The sequence below is a fragment of the Chiloscyllium punctatum genome, chromosome 11 (assembly GCF_047496795.1).
Source record: "Chiloscyllium punctatum isolate Juve2018m chromosome 11, sChiPun1.3, whole genome shotgun sequence".
Lineage (NCBI taxonomy): Eukaryota > Metazoa > Chordata > Chondrichthyes > Orectolobiformes > Hemiscylliidae > Chiloscyllium > Chiloscyllium punctatum.
The window spans coordinates 13,478,532-13,492,906 of record NC_092749.1 but is presented as its reverse complement, the minus strand read 5'-3'; the positions used below and the strand labels follow the sequence as shown (position 1 = coordinate 13,492,906).

At 40.0% G+C, this 14,375-nt stretch overlaps 1 protein-coding gene across 1 annotated transcript in view; it reads left to right on the top strand.

Annotated features, from left to right (window-relative positions):
* vta1 (vesicle (multivesicular body) trafficking 1) overlaps positions 1-14,375 on the top strand; it is a 173,465-nt gene that overhangs the window by 80,647 nt on the left and 78,443 nt on the right. The window contains exons 3-4 of the mRNA XM_072580318.1: positions 5,121-5,248; positions 13,931-14,006. Coding sequence (XP_072436419.1) covers positions 5,121-5,248; positions 13,931-14,006 — 204 coding nt within the window. The remainder of the gene's footprint in view (positions 1-5,120; positions 5,249-13,930; positions 14,007-14,375) is intronic.

Here is a 14,375-nt window from a genome sequence, read left to right as displayed (position 1 = left end):
TTTTAAAATGCATGCATGCTTTTTCTGATATGGCTCACTGGTTCAGCCTCAACTGGAGGATTGTGTGCAATTCTGGGTGCTGCACATTAGGAAGGATGCAAAGACAATAGAGAGACTGCAGAAAAGTTGACTAGAATGGTCCCATTGAAGAAGACCTTCCATTATTGGATAATTGGAGAAGTTGGAACTGTCCTTCTTGCAGAAGAGAATCTTGAAGAGGAGACTTGATGGAGGTATTCAAAAACATAAGGGGTCTAGACTCAGTCGTTAAGAAAGTACTATTCCCCACTGGTGGAATAATCAAGAACCAGAAGACAGAAATTTCAGGCAGTTGGCAAAAGGAGCAATGGCAGCATGAAAAATCTTCACACAGCGAGTGTTTAGGATCTAGACTGCACTTTCTGAAAGTATGGTTGAAGCAGATTCAATCAGGGTTTTCAAGAGGGTGTCAGGTTCAATATCTGATAAAGAAGGATGTGTCAAGTCACAAAGAAAAGGCTGCCGAGTAGCACGAGGTGAATTGCTCCTTAACAAACATGGCAGAGTTAGTGGCTTCCTCTGCTGTCACCATTCAATGATTCTGTACTTACTTTGCACTGATTTGCTTCTCATTCTTCTCTCATTCCACTCTTGCATTGATGTTCTTTTCTTTAGCTTTATTGCCTGCTTATTGCTTGCAGTTCTCCACTTAGGGGAACTGGTTAATCCAAGCAAATGCACTGGGACTGAGGATTCAAATGCCACCTCAGCCGCTGATGGAATTAAAATGAAATTGGTAGAATCTGGAATGTAAAGCTAGTCTCTGAAATGGTGACCATGGAATTATCACTGATTGTAAACCAGATGGATCTTGACAACAATGTGCCACAGAGAAGGTAATCTGTCACCCTTGCTCTCCATGTGATTGCAGATTCATAGTGATATGGTTGCTTCTAGGAAGCAACTCAATTTAAGAACAAACAGAGTGCAGGAGAAATTCAGCAGGTCTGGCAGCATCTCAACTGGGTTCTGAAGAAGAGACATAGTGGACTTGAACTGCTAAATCTATTTCTCTCTCCACTCATGCTGCCAGATGTGCTGAGCTCCTCCAGGATTTTCTTTGTTTCAGATTTCCAATACCTGCAGCATTTTGCTTCAATTCAAGAGCAATTAGGGATGAACAATAAATTTTGGCCTTGCCAGTGATTGCATATTCCATGAAAGAATAAAGGAAGAATAAATTGAAAAATAAAAATGTCTGGTTATTTGTGCCCCACTGTGGTATGATTGAGAGAGAAATGTCACTCACTCCAAAAAAATTGAGTTCCTCTAAGAGCTGCCTTCTACTGGCTCTGTTCAGCTTGTTTGTTTAATTCATTCACAGGATGTGGGCCCAGCTGGCTCGGCCAGCAATTGTGGGCAATCCTTAGTTGCCCTTGAGTAGGTGGTGGTGGAGCTGTCCCCTTCAACCACTGCAGACAGTTCTTAATTTTTCTTGAGTTGATGTGGTGCCAATCAAGCAGACTAGTCTAAATAAGCTTTGAGATGAGTTTTCTCCTGTTGAGTAGGATTTTATTTGTTCCACCTTTTTTATTTCTTTCTTCCCATCCCTCCTCACCAAATAATTCCACCTACAGTCTGAAATGAGACCTGCTTAGCCAAGGAAGATACGTGAGTATCAGTTGAATTTATTGCAAGGAGTTCAAAAGTCACCAGGGTCTCTCACATTTTTTTGTCATTTCCCGCCTGTTTTTTGTTCAGATTTGACTGCCCCAAGTGTTATCAACCCAGGCAAGCTAGTGCTAATTTTGTCCAATGGTCTAACAGTCGAGGGTACCTTGTAATCCAAAAGGGACAGTGTGTTCCGTGACTCACTTCTCTACTTAGTGGCCTCTCGAGCAGGAAATAAAGAAGAAATGGGGTTTGTATATGACACTGAGTTCAACAATTTCCTTGGAGCTGCTCCACCATAGTCTATACACATGAATTGGTTGTTTTTTTCTGCATCAGCATCAAACTTAAAGTGGTGGAGTGCAAGAAAATGGCCCATTTGAGACCCTACTTCATTTGTTAAAGCGTTACCAATAGTAGAATGTTTGCTTGGTTCAGTTGGTGGTTTTGCTTGTCTGAACTGAAGGAATATGGCTTTGAATCCTTTTCCAATTCTTGAACCTATAATCCAGATGGCATGTTGACTTTGCTTGGCCTCATTCCTGGAGATCTTACCACGTGTCCCGAGTTGCCCTATCTGCACAATCTTGTTATTTTTGCAGATTTCTGACTGTGTTTCTGCCCTGTTTCCAACTGACAGGCTTATGCATAAAGCCAATGTGAGTACCATTGAATATTGGGCACCCAACAAATTCATACCTGTGCTGCACATCTTTCCCACACCATTTGGAAGGCAACACCCTTTTAACTTAGTGATTCTTGACTGTCAAATCAAACCATCTTTTTTTCTCTTGCCCCTCACCAATCTCCTAATTTTTTATATAACAAATAAACAAAAGTGTTCAAAGTAAATGGAAAAAATATGCACTTTAATTGTGCGATTTGTTTTTCTTCCAGTTGTTGTTCACAATGATTAATTTTTAATCCTGGAAACTTCTGGACAATCTGGAGAGTTTGCAACTAATTCCAGCGCGAGTGAAGGCATGTTATAATTTTGAAAGTAAATCGAAGGGCTGCAGTGAAATTGTCAGTACTGCGTCCTTTTGTTTTGCAAACAGAGAAAATCTGGTGCGCTCAGGTTTTCAAGTCTCCCTCATTATCTCACAAGTCACTTTATTGCACCATGACAATCTGGAAGTTACTTTTTGAGTGACAAAATGTCTTGCACTTAAATCGCACCTGACTAACGCACAGATGAGGAGAGAAAAAAAACGTGAAAATGAGTCAACACTTTTCAGTTAGAATTATAATTTTGTTCTAAGGAGACATTGAGGCTCAGTTTCTGTGAAGTGGGATCCAACTTTCGCTTATCTTTCATTGCTTATATTTGGATTTGCAACAAATATTGCAACACCTTATTGAATGAAGGAATATTAGAATACTGATGACAGGCTGGAGGAGTCTGTGCCAAGTCAGTTTTCTATTATTTCCAGGTCTAAATATCTCGCCTCAGTGGGTAGTTTTCCTGAATCCCTGATTGTTATGATTGGTAACCTGCCCATTAACAATATGTTTCTGTTTTTTTTCATTGCCAAGGAGAAGGTTTAGGCACTGTTCCTTCTTCAAGCTGGGTGCATATAGCCAGCCCAACCACACCAAACACTTATTAGGATTCAAGAGAGCAAGTTCAAAGATCTGTTAATCATTCAATTACTTTTCTCCAAATAGGATAAAAGTGCCAGGCCATCATTCAGTGAAATTGTGTCTTTAACCTTGTGAAGGCAGCTATTGAGATTTCATGCCTGTATCACCCAATGTTGCATTATTGCAAGAAACTTGCAGTTGTGTTAAATATTTTTGGTCATTTTTAAAGTTCTTTTGTTCTGGATGTTACATGAAGATTTTCCTTTCAAGTCATTTAGTGACCATTTCATTTTCAATTCTCAAGTTTTCATCAATAATGCCCTGATCAGATGAAATACTGCTTCCCTCAATTCATTTGTAGACAATCCTTGATTACATCTCCAGCAGCAGATATCCGTGTTTGTAGGTTGTTGAAGTGCAGTTGAATTCAAGTGCAGATCTCTCTTCACTCAATATCTATATGTACATTTCAATCCAGAAAGAGTGACTGGGTAGCTGTATTGAATTGGATAAGCAGAAGAAGTCAGAAATATGCAAGATTGGTCAGAAGCTGCAGAGAATGAAGACAGTTAATGTTTCAGGTGGATGACCTTTTGTTAGCATGACTTTCAGCGTTAAATCCAGTTTTCTTTCTACTGTTGCTGAATATTTCCAGAATTTTCTATTTTTATTTCCAATTTCCAACTTCTGCAGTGTTTTGCTTCTCTACTAGAAGTGGGAACTCTGATATTGTTTTCCCCTTTTCCAGCCCAACAGAGCAATTCTAATACATCTGCTTCATGTCCTGTCTCAAATTCCCTCCTAACAGAATGGTATTGTTTACTATTGTGGTACAATTCACCAGTGGCTTTTATCATTCAAAAGATAAGTAATTTAAGTTTATGGCAATTTGTTTTGTTAGAAGTTGTTGCATTTAACTCGGCTGGGAGCTTTGAAATATATACTGTCAAGCAATATGGATCCTTTGAGTTCTGAAGGTCTCAAAAATACATGCTTGAATCCTGCAATGTCTTCTGAAATACTTTCTGTAAGCTTTTGATTATTTCAAAGAAGATCTTTCAAATAATATACCGAAACATACGTCATTTCTCAATTAGCATCATTCCAAGATTGAAACCTCATAAGTATAGTTATTTATGCAAAAGTTTCCTTTTGTTGTGATGAAATGCAATGGTTACATAAGATATATAGCATTGTAGTTGTTTTGCTAATTCTGCCATTTTATTGCGAAGTCACTTATGGTTTAACACTGGTTTATGCGAGAGCTTTGCTTTCAAATAAAAAGTTTAATTGTAACTACATGGAAAATGTCAGCCTCACCTCCTACTTGAAAGTACCACTTCCAAGGCAGGCTCTGAAATACGATTCTCTATCTCATCTCCTGTTAGAGTCCTTATAAAGCTCAGAAGGGCTACTTTTACGGGCTGTTAAACTTCACCAGAATTTTAAGGACTCCTGGTGGAGCTTGCAATTTATGCTCTTTGCACAGTCAGGTTTCAATCCATTCAAAAATTATGAGTCTAATAGCATATTTGGATCCAAACGTCATGCCACATCCGTTCATAATTAACCATGCTCATTGAGTGATGTCTTCTGCCACTCAGTAATGAATAGCAATCCTTTTGGTCATGGTGCAAGGCCAAGGTCTTGTAGTTATCGAGAATTAGAGGGAATACGAGGTAAATTAGGGATCAGTGTTAATGTAACACCAAGCAGTTTATATTTTTGCAACTTGCTGGAAGGAAACCTTTCACTTCAAATCACTCAGAGCCAAAAACCTTTCCACCCAAAGCTCTTCACCTCACTGTCAAGAAAATGCAATTACCTGAAAAAAAACTGCTGTTGTGATATTAAAGCCTGTCGCTTTTTTTTGGTCTTCCTTTCAGATGAAGAAGCAATTGGGTGACAATGAATCCATTACACAGGATGTGGTGGGGAATGCCCACATTGAGAACTATGCCTATAAGATGTTTCTGTACGCAGACACTGAAGATCGTGCGGGAAGATTTCACAAGTGAGTCCACTGATACGTTATTTCAAAAAGAAAAAAAATTATACAACATAGCATAGTAAGTGGTGCAATATTCCAATGTTTGGAAGAAGCCAGCTGCAACATTTCTTCAAAGACTTGTTAAGTCACTGCCCATAAGTAACATATATAGCCATAAGAGTTGTAAGAAATGCGTAGTTTCAAGTTTTTATTTGTGTAGGAAAATGAATGGTCTCTTCTACCAGTCTGAGTACCAGCTGTAACGGATGTTTCGTCCTCTCTCTCTGTCTGAGATGTGCATATAACAAGGAGGAGATATCTTGGGTTCTCAAGGATTCGATCACCTGTGCATCCAAAACCAATTTGTATCATTTTCAAGAACAACATGTCTATGGATTTAGGCATATGCAGAAAATTCTTATAGAGCCACTTGATGAGATATGCCAGCTGATCTTGAGTCTGATATGAAGAATAGTGTCACAAGGAAAAAAAGTTATATCTTCAGTTGAGTGGGCATTGATGAGAAGAGAGAATTTTCTGACAGCAAAGTAAAAGGCCTCAAGTTCATTTTTTTTTCTGCATTGCACTGCTGTGAGAACTTGATTCTGCCTCCATTTCCAAAAGTCCCTGGGGATCCCACACTTGCAGTTGGTCCAAACCTTGTCTGGTGACTAAATAAGTGATCTGTGGTCATATTTTTCTTAGCAGTGACTTGAAGGTAGGCATATGAGACAGCTTTGTAAGTGTTATCCCTTCACAATTATAAAGTCAAGATTGAGAACTTGAAGAATTTGTGGAATTAAGTCCAAACCATACTGCTACAGCAGTACATTATTCTGTGACGATGTTGCATCACCAACAATTAAAAATGATTGCTAACATGTTTTCAATTTTTTTTAACATGTTTGATTTTTGAAGAGAAGAAGAATAGATATGGCTCATTGCTGCATGTGAAGCATTTTGGGCATTTGATTGTGGTGCACAAGTTATGTTGCTGATACCAATATTAGTCCAGTGAAACTAGACTACAATCTAGAGTCAGGTTTTTAAAAGACAGCCTGCTGTATCTTTTAAAACAGTGAAGTACTGACTGAATCAACCTGTGCATCTTAACTTCTGATGCTGATGGTATGGTTGATAGAATGAAAATGACTATTTGCACTTACGCAATACTTTTGAGTGCAAAGAATCATCCAAAGTGCTTCATGTGGAAGAGAGGAGAATGCAAGTGCATAACCTGAGCCATGTTGAAAGCTGGAAATGAGGAGAATAGGTAGGTGTTGGAAGGTAAAGTAGAAGCAGAATGAAGTTAGTGAGAAAATTCCAGAGAGTCGGATCAAGGTGGCTAAACCATCTGCCACCTTGGTAAAAATAGTGCAGGAAGATACGTAAAAGGGAAATGTTGGTGAACAGAAGTGTGTTTCTGTGAAAATTAAGTCCAACATGGCCAATGGCAAGGCTGAAAATTTAGTTGGTGGGATGTTGCTTAGAAACGGGGAGGGATACATTGATGGAACAATTTATTTACAGCAAGGAATCCCAGTTAATGAGCCCAGTCCACATTTTTATTAGCAAGACATATTACTTGGCTCCTTCAATCTGCTGTAACTAAATCCAGGTTTCTAAATTTTACATTAATTTAGACTTTTTATGGCTCCTTGTATAGTTTAAACGGGAGGAAAGAGAAAACTGTTTTTAGTGTTGCATGGAGAGTGCGAACTCTGGAGTGTATAAGTTAATGAGAGGGACTAAAAGAGAAAGAAGTGTTCACTTAGTTATGCCCTTCCCACAAGGCTCAGATTCCCTGCAGGGTTCCCAGAAATGGCCTTTGAAACAGTTTTCATTTCTGATGTTTTTAGAAGCTTTAACAAGGTCTCCAATTAATTTGCTGTGCAAAATAAGCTTGCGTGCTCACATTCATCTCAGAAGCGTGAATCATAGTTCGCACTTTTGAACTTCTAGCACCGTTCTGATATAAATGCATAGACGCCTAACAAAAGATTTAATGTCAGCGTTTAAAAATTATTTTCATTTAAGAAGTATTTTCATAGAGGAAATAAGGGGGAATCTGTTTCCAGTAGCACATGGTTTGGTAATCAGAGAGGACAAATTTAAGATAATCTCCTAAAAAGGTATAGCATCAATGAGCATGTAATTTTGCATGCAAACTGTTAAGATCTGGAATGCACAACCTGAAAGGATGGGAGAAGATTTAATAGTAACTTAAAAGGAATTGAATGCATACTTGAGAATGAAACATTTGCAGAGGAATAGGGAAAGAACTGAGACACTGGGCTTAATTGGATTGTTCTTTCAAAAATTCAGTACAAGCACAATGGGCTGAATGATTGCTGCTTCTACTGCAAGATTCTGTTGTCTATGAAGGGTCGATCAATGACGGCAAGGAGTGACGGTGACCTGAGACCTAGCTCTGAAGCTGTAGCGGGACTCAAATTAAACAGTACCCATCGTTCACACCCCACTTTACTGCACGTTGCGCAACAATGTATGGAATGTACATGACCAACACTTATCCAGCAACACATTTTGAGCTCCGATTATAAGAAATAAGCTATATACAGAGGAACCTCCTGAAGGAAGCAGGCAGGGAGTATTTTGTTCGGTTAATTGAATGCCAGATAACATAGCTAGCCATGCATCAGCACCTTGCAATCTTGTTTGGATGATCCGAAGTTCAGTTAATCGAGGTTCCTCTGTACTTCCAAAACAATCTAATGTCCTTCTTGCAAACTGTACAATTGACATCATAATTTGCATAGTTAAGCTGACTGACCCTGTGAATGATGCTTTTTAAATCATCTTGTAGACAACACCACAACATCAATCAGGGTGCAAGGGGGCAAGGACTCGCAATGGCTGTGCCAGCTCTTCAAAATTCCACATTGAGTGCACCTACACAGAGCATCTAGCACAAAGTAAAGTAAGCTGATTTTAATGCATGCTAAAATGATACAGTTGGACACTAGTGGCTCAGTGGTTAGCAACTGTTGCCTCACGGTGCCAACCTCAGGCGACTCTGAGTGGAGTCTGCAAATTCTTACTGTTTCTGCATGGGTGTCCTCTAGATGCTCTGATTTCCTCCCAGAATCCAAAGGTGTGCGGATTAGGTGGATTGACCATGCTAAATTACCCATAGTATCCAGGACCTGCAGGCTAGGTGAGTTAGCTATGGGAAATGCATGGTTCTAGGGTTAGGGAGGGTGAGTCTGAGTGGGATACTCTTCAGAAGGTCAGTGTGAACTCGATGTACTGAATGGCCTGATTCCACATTCAATGGATTCTATGATTTTTATGATACCTAAAGAGCTGGCCTTCGTTTATCTATCCGCTTCACCTGATGAAGAAGCAGCACTCTGAAAGCTTGTGATTTCAAATAAATCGATTGGACTATAACCTGGTATCCTGTGACTTCAGACTTTGTCCACCTCGGTCCAATACCAGCACCTCCACAGCATGGCTTCATTTTTCTGCCAGTGTGCTTGGGAGAGATGCTGTGTTTTTGCATCAAATTAATTATTTGAAAGCACGTGTCAGCCTTTTGCATGTAGTATGAACCTACAATGTGATGTATGACCCATTAGCTTGTATTTGCTGTTGTTGAAGACAGAAATGTTAGGCAGAACACCAGGCAGTCCAGTATTGTCCTATAAGTTACCACATGAAGGGCTTCAGCTGCCTGTTTTGTCTTTTGGATGACACATCTGACAATTCAGTACTCCAGCATCTCATTTGAGGTGTCACGGTTGGTTTTGAGTTCCAACCCATTCTGGAGTTTAAACCAACACTCTTCTGGTGCAGAGGTTAGAATGCCAGCTGAGACAATAGGAATTTATTTTAAAATGAATACCAAACCAACAGGCAAGGACCTCCCAAGTATTTGAGCCACTGCAGATTTGTCCGTCATAACTGTTGAATGTTTATAGTGGCACTCTGAATATTCTTTGCTTGATATTTATTCTGATAAGACAAATTTTCAAAGGATTTTGACAGTAACTTGGCTGACTGCACAGGGAACTCGCAACCATCCCACTGATTTAAATCCATTGTACTGCTACATGCAGGAACTAAGGAAAATATAGTGTAAACAAGGCAACGGACTTCACTTAATACCAGTTGGCTCAAAGATGCTGAAAACAGTTCAAAAAGAATGTTTCTGTGTCTCAAATCTCTTTCAGCGATGGTCAGGAAAATGTGTTCTGGAAAACCTGTTCTGGCATTCATTTTCCTTTTGAAAAATATAGATTATGTTGCATGGTAACCTACCAAAATAAATAAATTGCTATGTTTGTGTACCCTAGACCGCCACCTCTAGGTTTTTCCTCTGTAAACATTAGTTAATGTGTATCCAGTCATTTCTAATGGTTCTAAACTGTTCAGAATGTATGACCTTATCAATCCCAATGTATACGGAATAAACAACTCCTGAGAAAGATTGCAGGGATCAGCAATGAGAGAGACTTTTTTAGTTATTACTTTATTAAAATGGATTCCTATTAGGATAAACTCACTAGTTGGTTGATGGTTTTTGATGCAAATAAACAGTCAACCCACAAACCCTGCTTGGCTTGGCCTAAATGAGGCTTCAATCTGTGGTCGACTCAGGGTCCTCCCAGTCAAGAGGTATAGCCTTAGAAATGTTGGCCACATCCTGAAAACAGATGAAAGAAACGTTAGTGTTGGGCTTTCAGACTTAGAGTTGATGCGTGACTATATAAACTAATAATATAACAGTGATACTTTGTGTGCAGGTGTTTGATGCTCACTGCGCAAGTGTTCTTGTTGAACAACAGATCTATTATTTTACATTCATTTTCCAAGAATACTTGCAATGCATGTCCAATCTTAACTAGCAGTGGCAAGGATTAGGTCAGCCATATTTGTGTGGAAGAAATAATAAAAGTGATTTTAAAAAACATCCATCTAATAATTTTAAACTTTGGATTTAAAGTTTTGACAAGGTACAGAGGAACAAGCTTCTCCCCTTGGTGAAGGGATCAATGACCAGGGCATAGATTTAATGTAAGGGTCAGGAGATTTGGAGGAGATTTGCAGAAAAGATTTACAGAGGAACCTTGATTGTCAAAAGGGCACAGGCAGGGAGTATTTCCTTTGGTTAAACAAATTCCGGATCATCGAATTTCGGATAACATAGTTTAGCCGAGCATCGGAACCTTGCAATCTTGCCAGATAATCTGATATTCGGATAGTTGAATGCCGGATAGTTGAGGTTCCTTTGTGCAAGGATGTTGCCAGGACTGGAGGGTTTGAGTTTAAGGAGGGGCCCAATAGGCTTTTTTTTTTTCTCTGGAGTGTTGGAGGCTGAGGGGTGACTTTATTGAGGTTTGTAAAATCATGAGGGGCATGATAGGGTATATAGCGAAGGTCTTTTTCCTAGGGTGGGGGAGTCTAAAACTAGTGGGCATAGGTTTAAGGTGAGAAGGGAAAGACGTAAAAAGAACCTGAGGGTATAACGTTTTCACGCAGAGGGTGGTACGTGTATGGAACAAGCTGCAGAGGAAGTGGTGGAGGCTGGTACAATGACAACATTTAAAAGGCATCTGCATGGGTACATGAGCAGGAAGGATTTAGAGGGATATTGCCAAATGCTAGCAAGTAGGACTAGGTCTGATCCGGATGTCTCGTCAGCATGGATGAGTTGGATCAAAGGGCCTGTTTCCGTGCTGTATGACTCTATGGAAAGTGAAGATTTTTTTTTCATCTAGAGGCTGGTGGAATTCAGGAACAGATTGCCTGTAAGAGTGATAGAAGCCAATACCCTCATAAAATGTAAGAAATTTTCAGATGTCCACTTGTGATGCCAAGGCATACAAAGCTACACGCCACGTACTAGAAAATGGGATTAGACTAGTTAGATGGTTACTTTGATTGGACAGACTCAGTGGGTTAAAAGGTCTTTTTCTGCAGACCTCAGCAATTCTGTCAATATCGCTTGATATTATAAAACTTAAAACACTGGTGCAAGGAGACAAGGAGTCAAAGGTTTTTGTCTTGCACTCATCAGAACTCGGGCACCAAAACCAGACTTCAGACAAGGGACTCCAATTTGTGCAGCAGGAGACAATGCTGATTTGTAGGGTCATTAATAGCATGGAGATACAACAGGAACAGTTAACTGTCAATCTTTGTTCTTAGACTAGGAAGATAAACTATGACTGATCAGTGTTGTTGTGGGAATGCAGCAAAGTTGGCAGACTCTATAATTCCTTGCTCTGTCCTAATGACATAAAGACAATGTATGTAAAAATTTCTTTTGCCTACCTAACATTTAAAATAGAATATGTAGCTCATAGCATATGTAAATGCATAACACCGCAACCCTGACTGATAGTCTTAAATTAACTTCTGGAGTTATTTTTTATGCAATCTGGATTATTTAATAAATAATGTCCAATAGCAGAATCATACCTAATTGTGGACATATGAGCATGCTGCCCACTGTAAATAGTCACTGGGGAGTATTGTTTGATACATCCGACAATTGTTGGGATATTTGTCTACATTCCTGGCACTAAAATTTGTATCACATTACACATGTGTGCTAGACAAACAACCTTTTCTAGCTTAACGGATATATTCACTTGTAAGTTTCCTGCTAAGTAACAATGTGAGATACCTAACTTCATCTTTTCTTCAAATTTTTGAGAGACTTTCCCCTTTCAAGATGCACTTTAATAAATTCCAGATGATGCTGAAATGAGATGGGTGATTTGTTTGCTTAGTGTGTCAGTTTAGAAGTCTACCACTAAGTTCTCGCCTCCTATCTACCAAAAGCCTGTGTTCACTGACTGATATTCACGTTAGGATTCCTACAGTCCATACACTACAAGATTTCTGGTAATCTCATGAATATGACCCTTGCCATCTGCTACAATTTGAGCTTCATGCTGAGATGAGGTATGTCAAAACTATTCCATGCAATAATGTCTAGCTACCCTGATCAAATCATCACTTGTAAAAACACATGAAAGGGCCTCTGCCCACCACTCTTGGCCCTGAGCGGGGCCCAGTTCTACCCTAGATTACTGCACAAGGAGACAATGTCACAGAAACTTGAGCATCAAGTGAAACTGTTTTGCACTGCTGCTTTGCAGTAAATGCGAGTGGTGTATCAGTTATGCCCCCAATTTGATGCATTTGTGCATGTCATAACCTATGTATATTAACTCACAGGGCTCTGTTTTATGTAGATAAGAAGAATTTTAAAAATTTATTGCACCTTTTAATTCTGAAACAAAGGGGGATCATGGAGACTGCTAATCTTGTGCCATATTTCTATGACCGAATCCTAACCAGTCAAAGTCTGCCTTTTCTAAGAACTATAAGACCATAAGACATAGGAGTGGAAGTAAGGCCATTCGGCCCATCGAGTCCACTCCGCCATTCAATCATGGCTGATGCGCATTTCAGCTCCACTTGCCAGCGTTCTCCCCGTAGCCCTTAATTCCTCTAGACAACAAGAACCTATCAATCTCGGCCTTGAAGACATTTAGCGTCCCGGCTTCCACTGCACTCCGTGGCAATGAATTCCACAGGCCCACCACTCTCTGGCTGAAGAAATGTCTCCGCATTTCCGTTCTGAAATGACCCCCTCTAATTCTAAGGCTGTGTCCACGGGTCCTAGTCTCCTCGCCTAACGGAAACAATTTTCTAGCATCCACCTTTTCAAAGCCATGTATTATTTTGTACGTCTCTATTAGATCTCCCCTTAATCTTCTAAACTCCAACGAATACAATCCCAGTATCCTCAGCCGTTCCTCATATGCTAGACCTGTCATTCCAGGGATCATCCGTGTGAATCTCCGCTGGACACGTTCCAGTGCCAGTATGTCCTTCCTGAGGTGTGGGGACCAAAACTGGACACAGTACTCCAAATGGGGCCTAGCCAGAGCTTTATAAAGTCTTAGTAGTACATCTCTGCTTTTATATTCCAACCCTCTTGAGATAAGAGACAACATTGCATTCGCTTTCTTAATCACAGACTCAACCTGCATGTTTACCTTTAGAGAATCCTCGACTAGCACTCCCAGATCCCTTTGTGCTTTGGCTTTATTAAGTTTCTCACCATTTAGAAAGTAGTCCATTCCTATATTCTTTTTGCCAAAGTGCAAGACTTCGCACTTGCTCACGTTAAATTCCATCAGCCATTTCCTGGACCACTCTCCCAACCTGTCTAGATCCTTCTGTAGCCTCCCCACTTCCTCAGTACTACCTGCCTGTCTACCTAACTTTGTATCATCGGCAAACTTCGCTAGAATGCCCCCGGTTCCCTCATCCAAATCATTAATATATAATGCGAACAGCTGTGGCCCCAGCACCGAACCCTGCGGGACACCGCTCGTCACCGGCTGCCATTCTGAAAAAGAACCTTTTATCCCAACTCTCTGCCTTCTGTTAGATAGCCAATCCTCAATCCAACCCAGCAGCTCACCTCGAACACCTAAAATTGACAGTTAACCGTTCATGCTGCATCTCAATGATAATGATGGCCCAACCCATCAGTGCCCTCTTCTAATTTTTTTTATAAGTTGGTGCCCTTTCTTTGTGTCCTAATTCTGATAAGCACAAGGAAATACCTTTGCTAAAAGGAGCCAAAAAAAATCAATGTTGTAATATGGATTTGGAGCCTATTCCTGTAAGTTTGAAGTAATATTTTGTTTTTCACAGAAACATGATCAAATCATTCTACACCTCCAGCCTGTTATATGATGTCCTTACTGTGTTCGGAGAGCTCACTGAAGAGGCAAGTATTGTGTACAACTATGATCCAGAAATGTGTTGTGTGCCTGTGATTTAAGGTTAGATCTTGCATCATGACCACTGTTACGTGCCCAATTAAGAGGAGAACTTTTGAATCAATCCTAAGGATTGTTTGTGTTTTAAAAGTTGCATTGGTATAGCAGCATCAACATTCCTTTGTTGTCTCAAAGTGCTTCACACCATTGAATTAATTTTGAAGCCCGGATAGGTACTGAACAGTGTAAAGGTTATGGACCCCGACAAAAATGGTACTGAGACTTGTGCTCTGATATTGACCATACATCTCGGCAAGCTGTTTCAGTATAGGCAACTGTCCAACAATGTGGAAAATAGCTCAGATATGTTCTGTCCA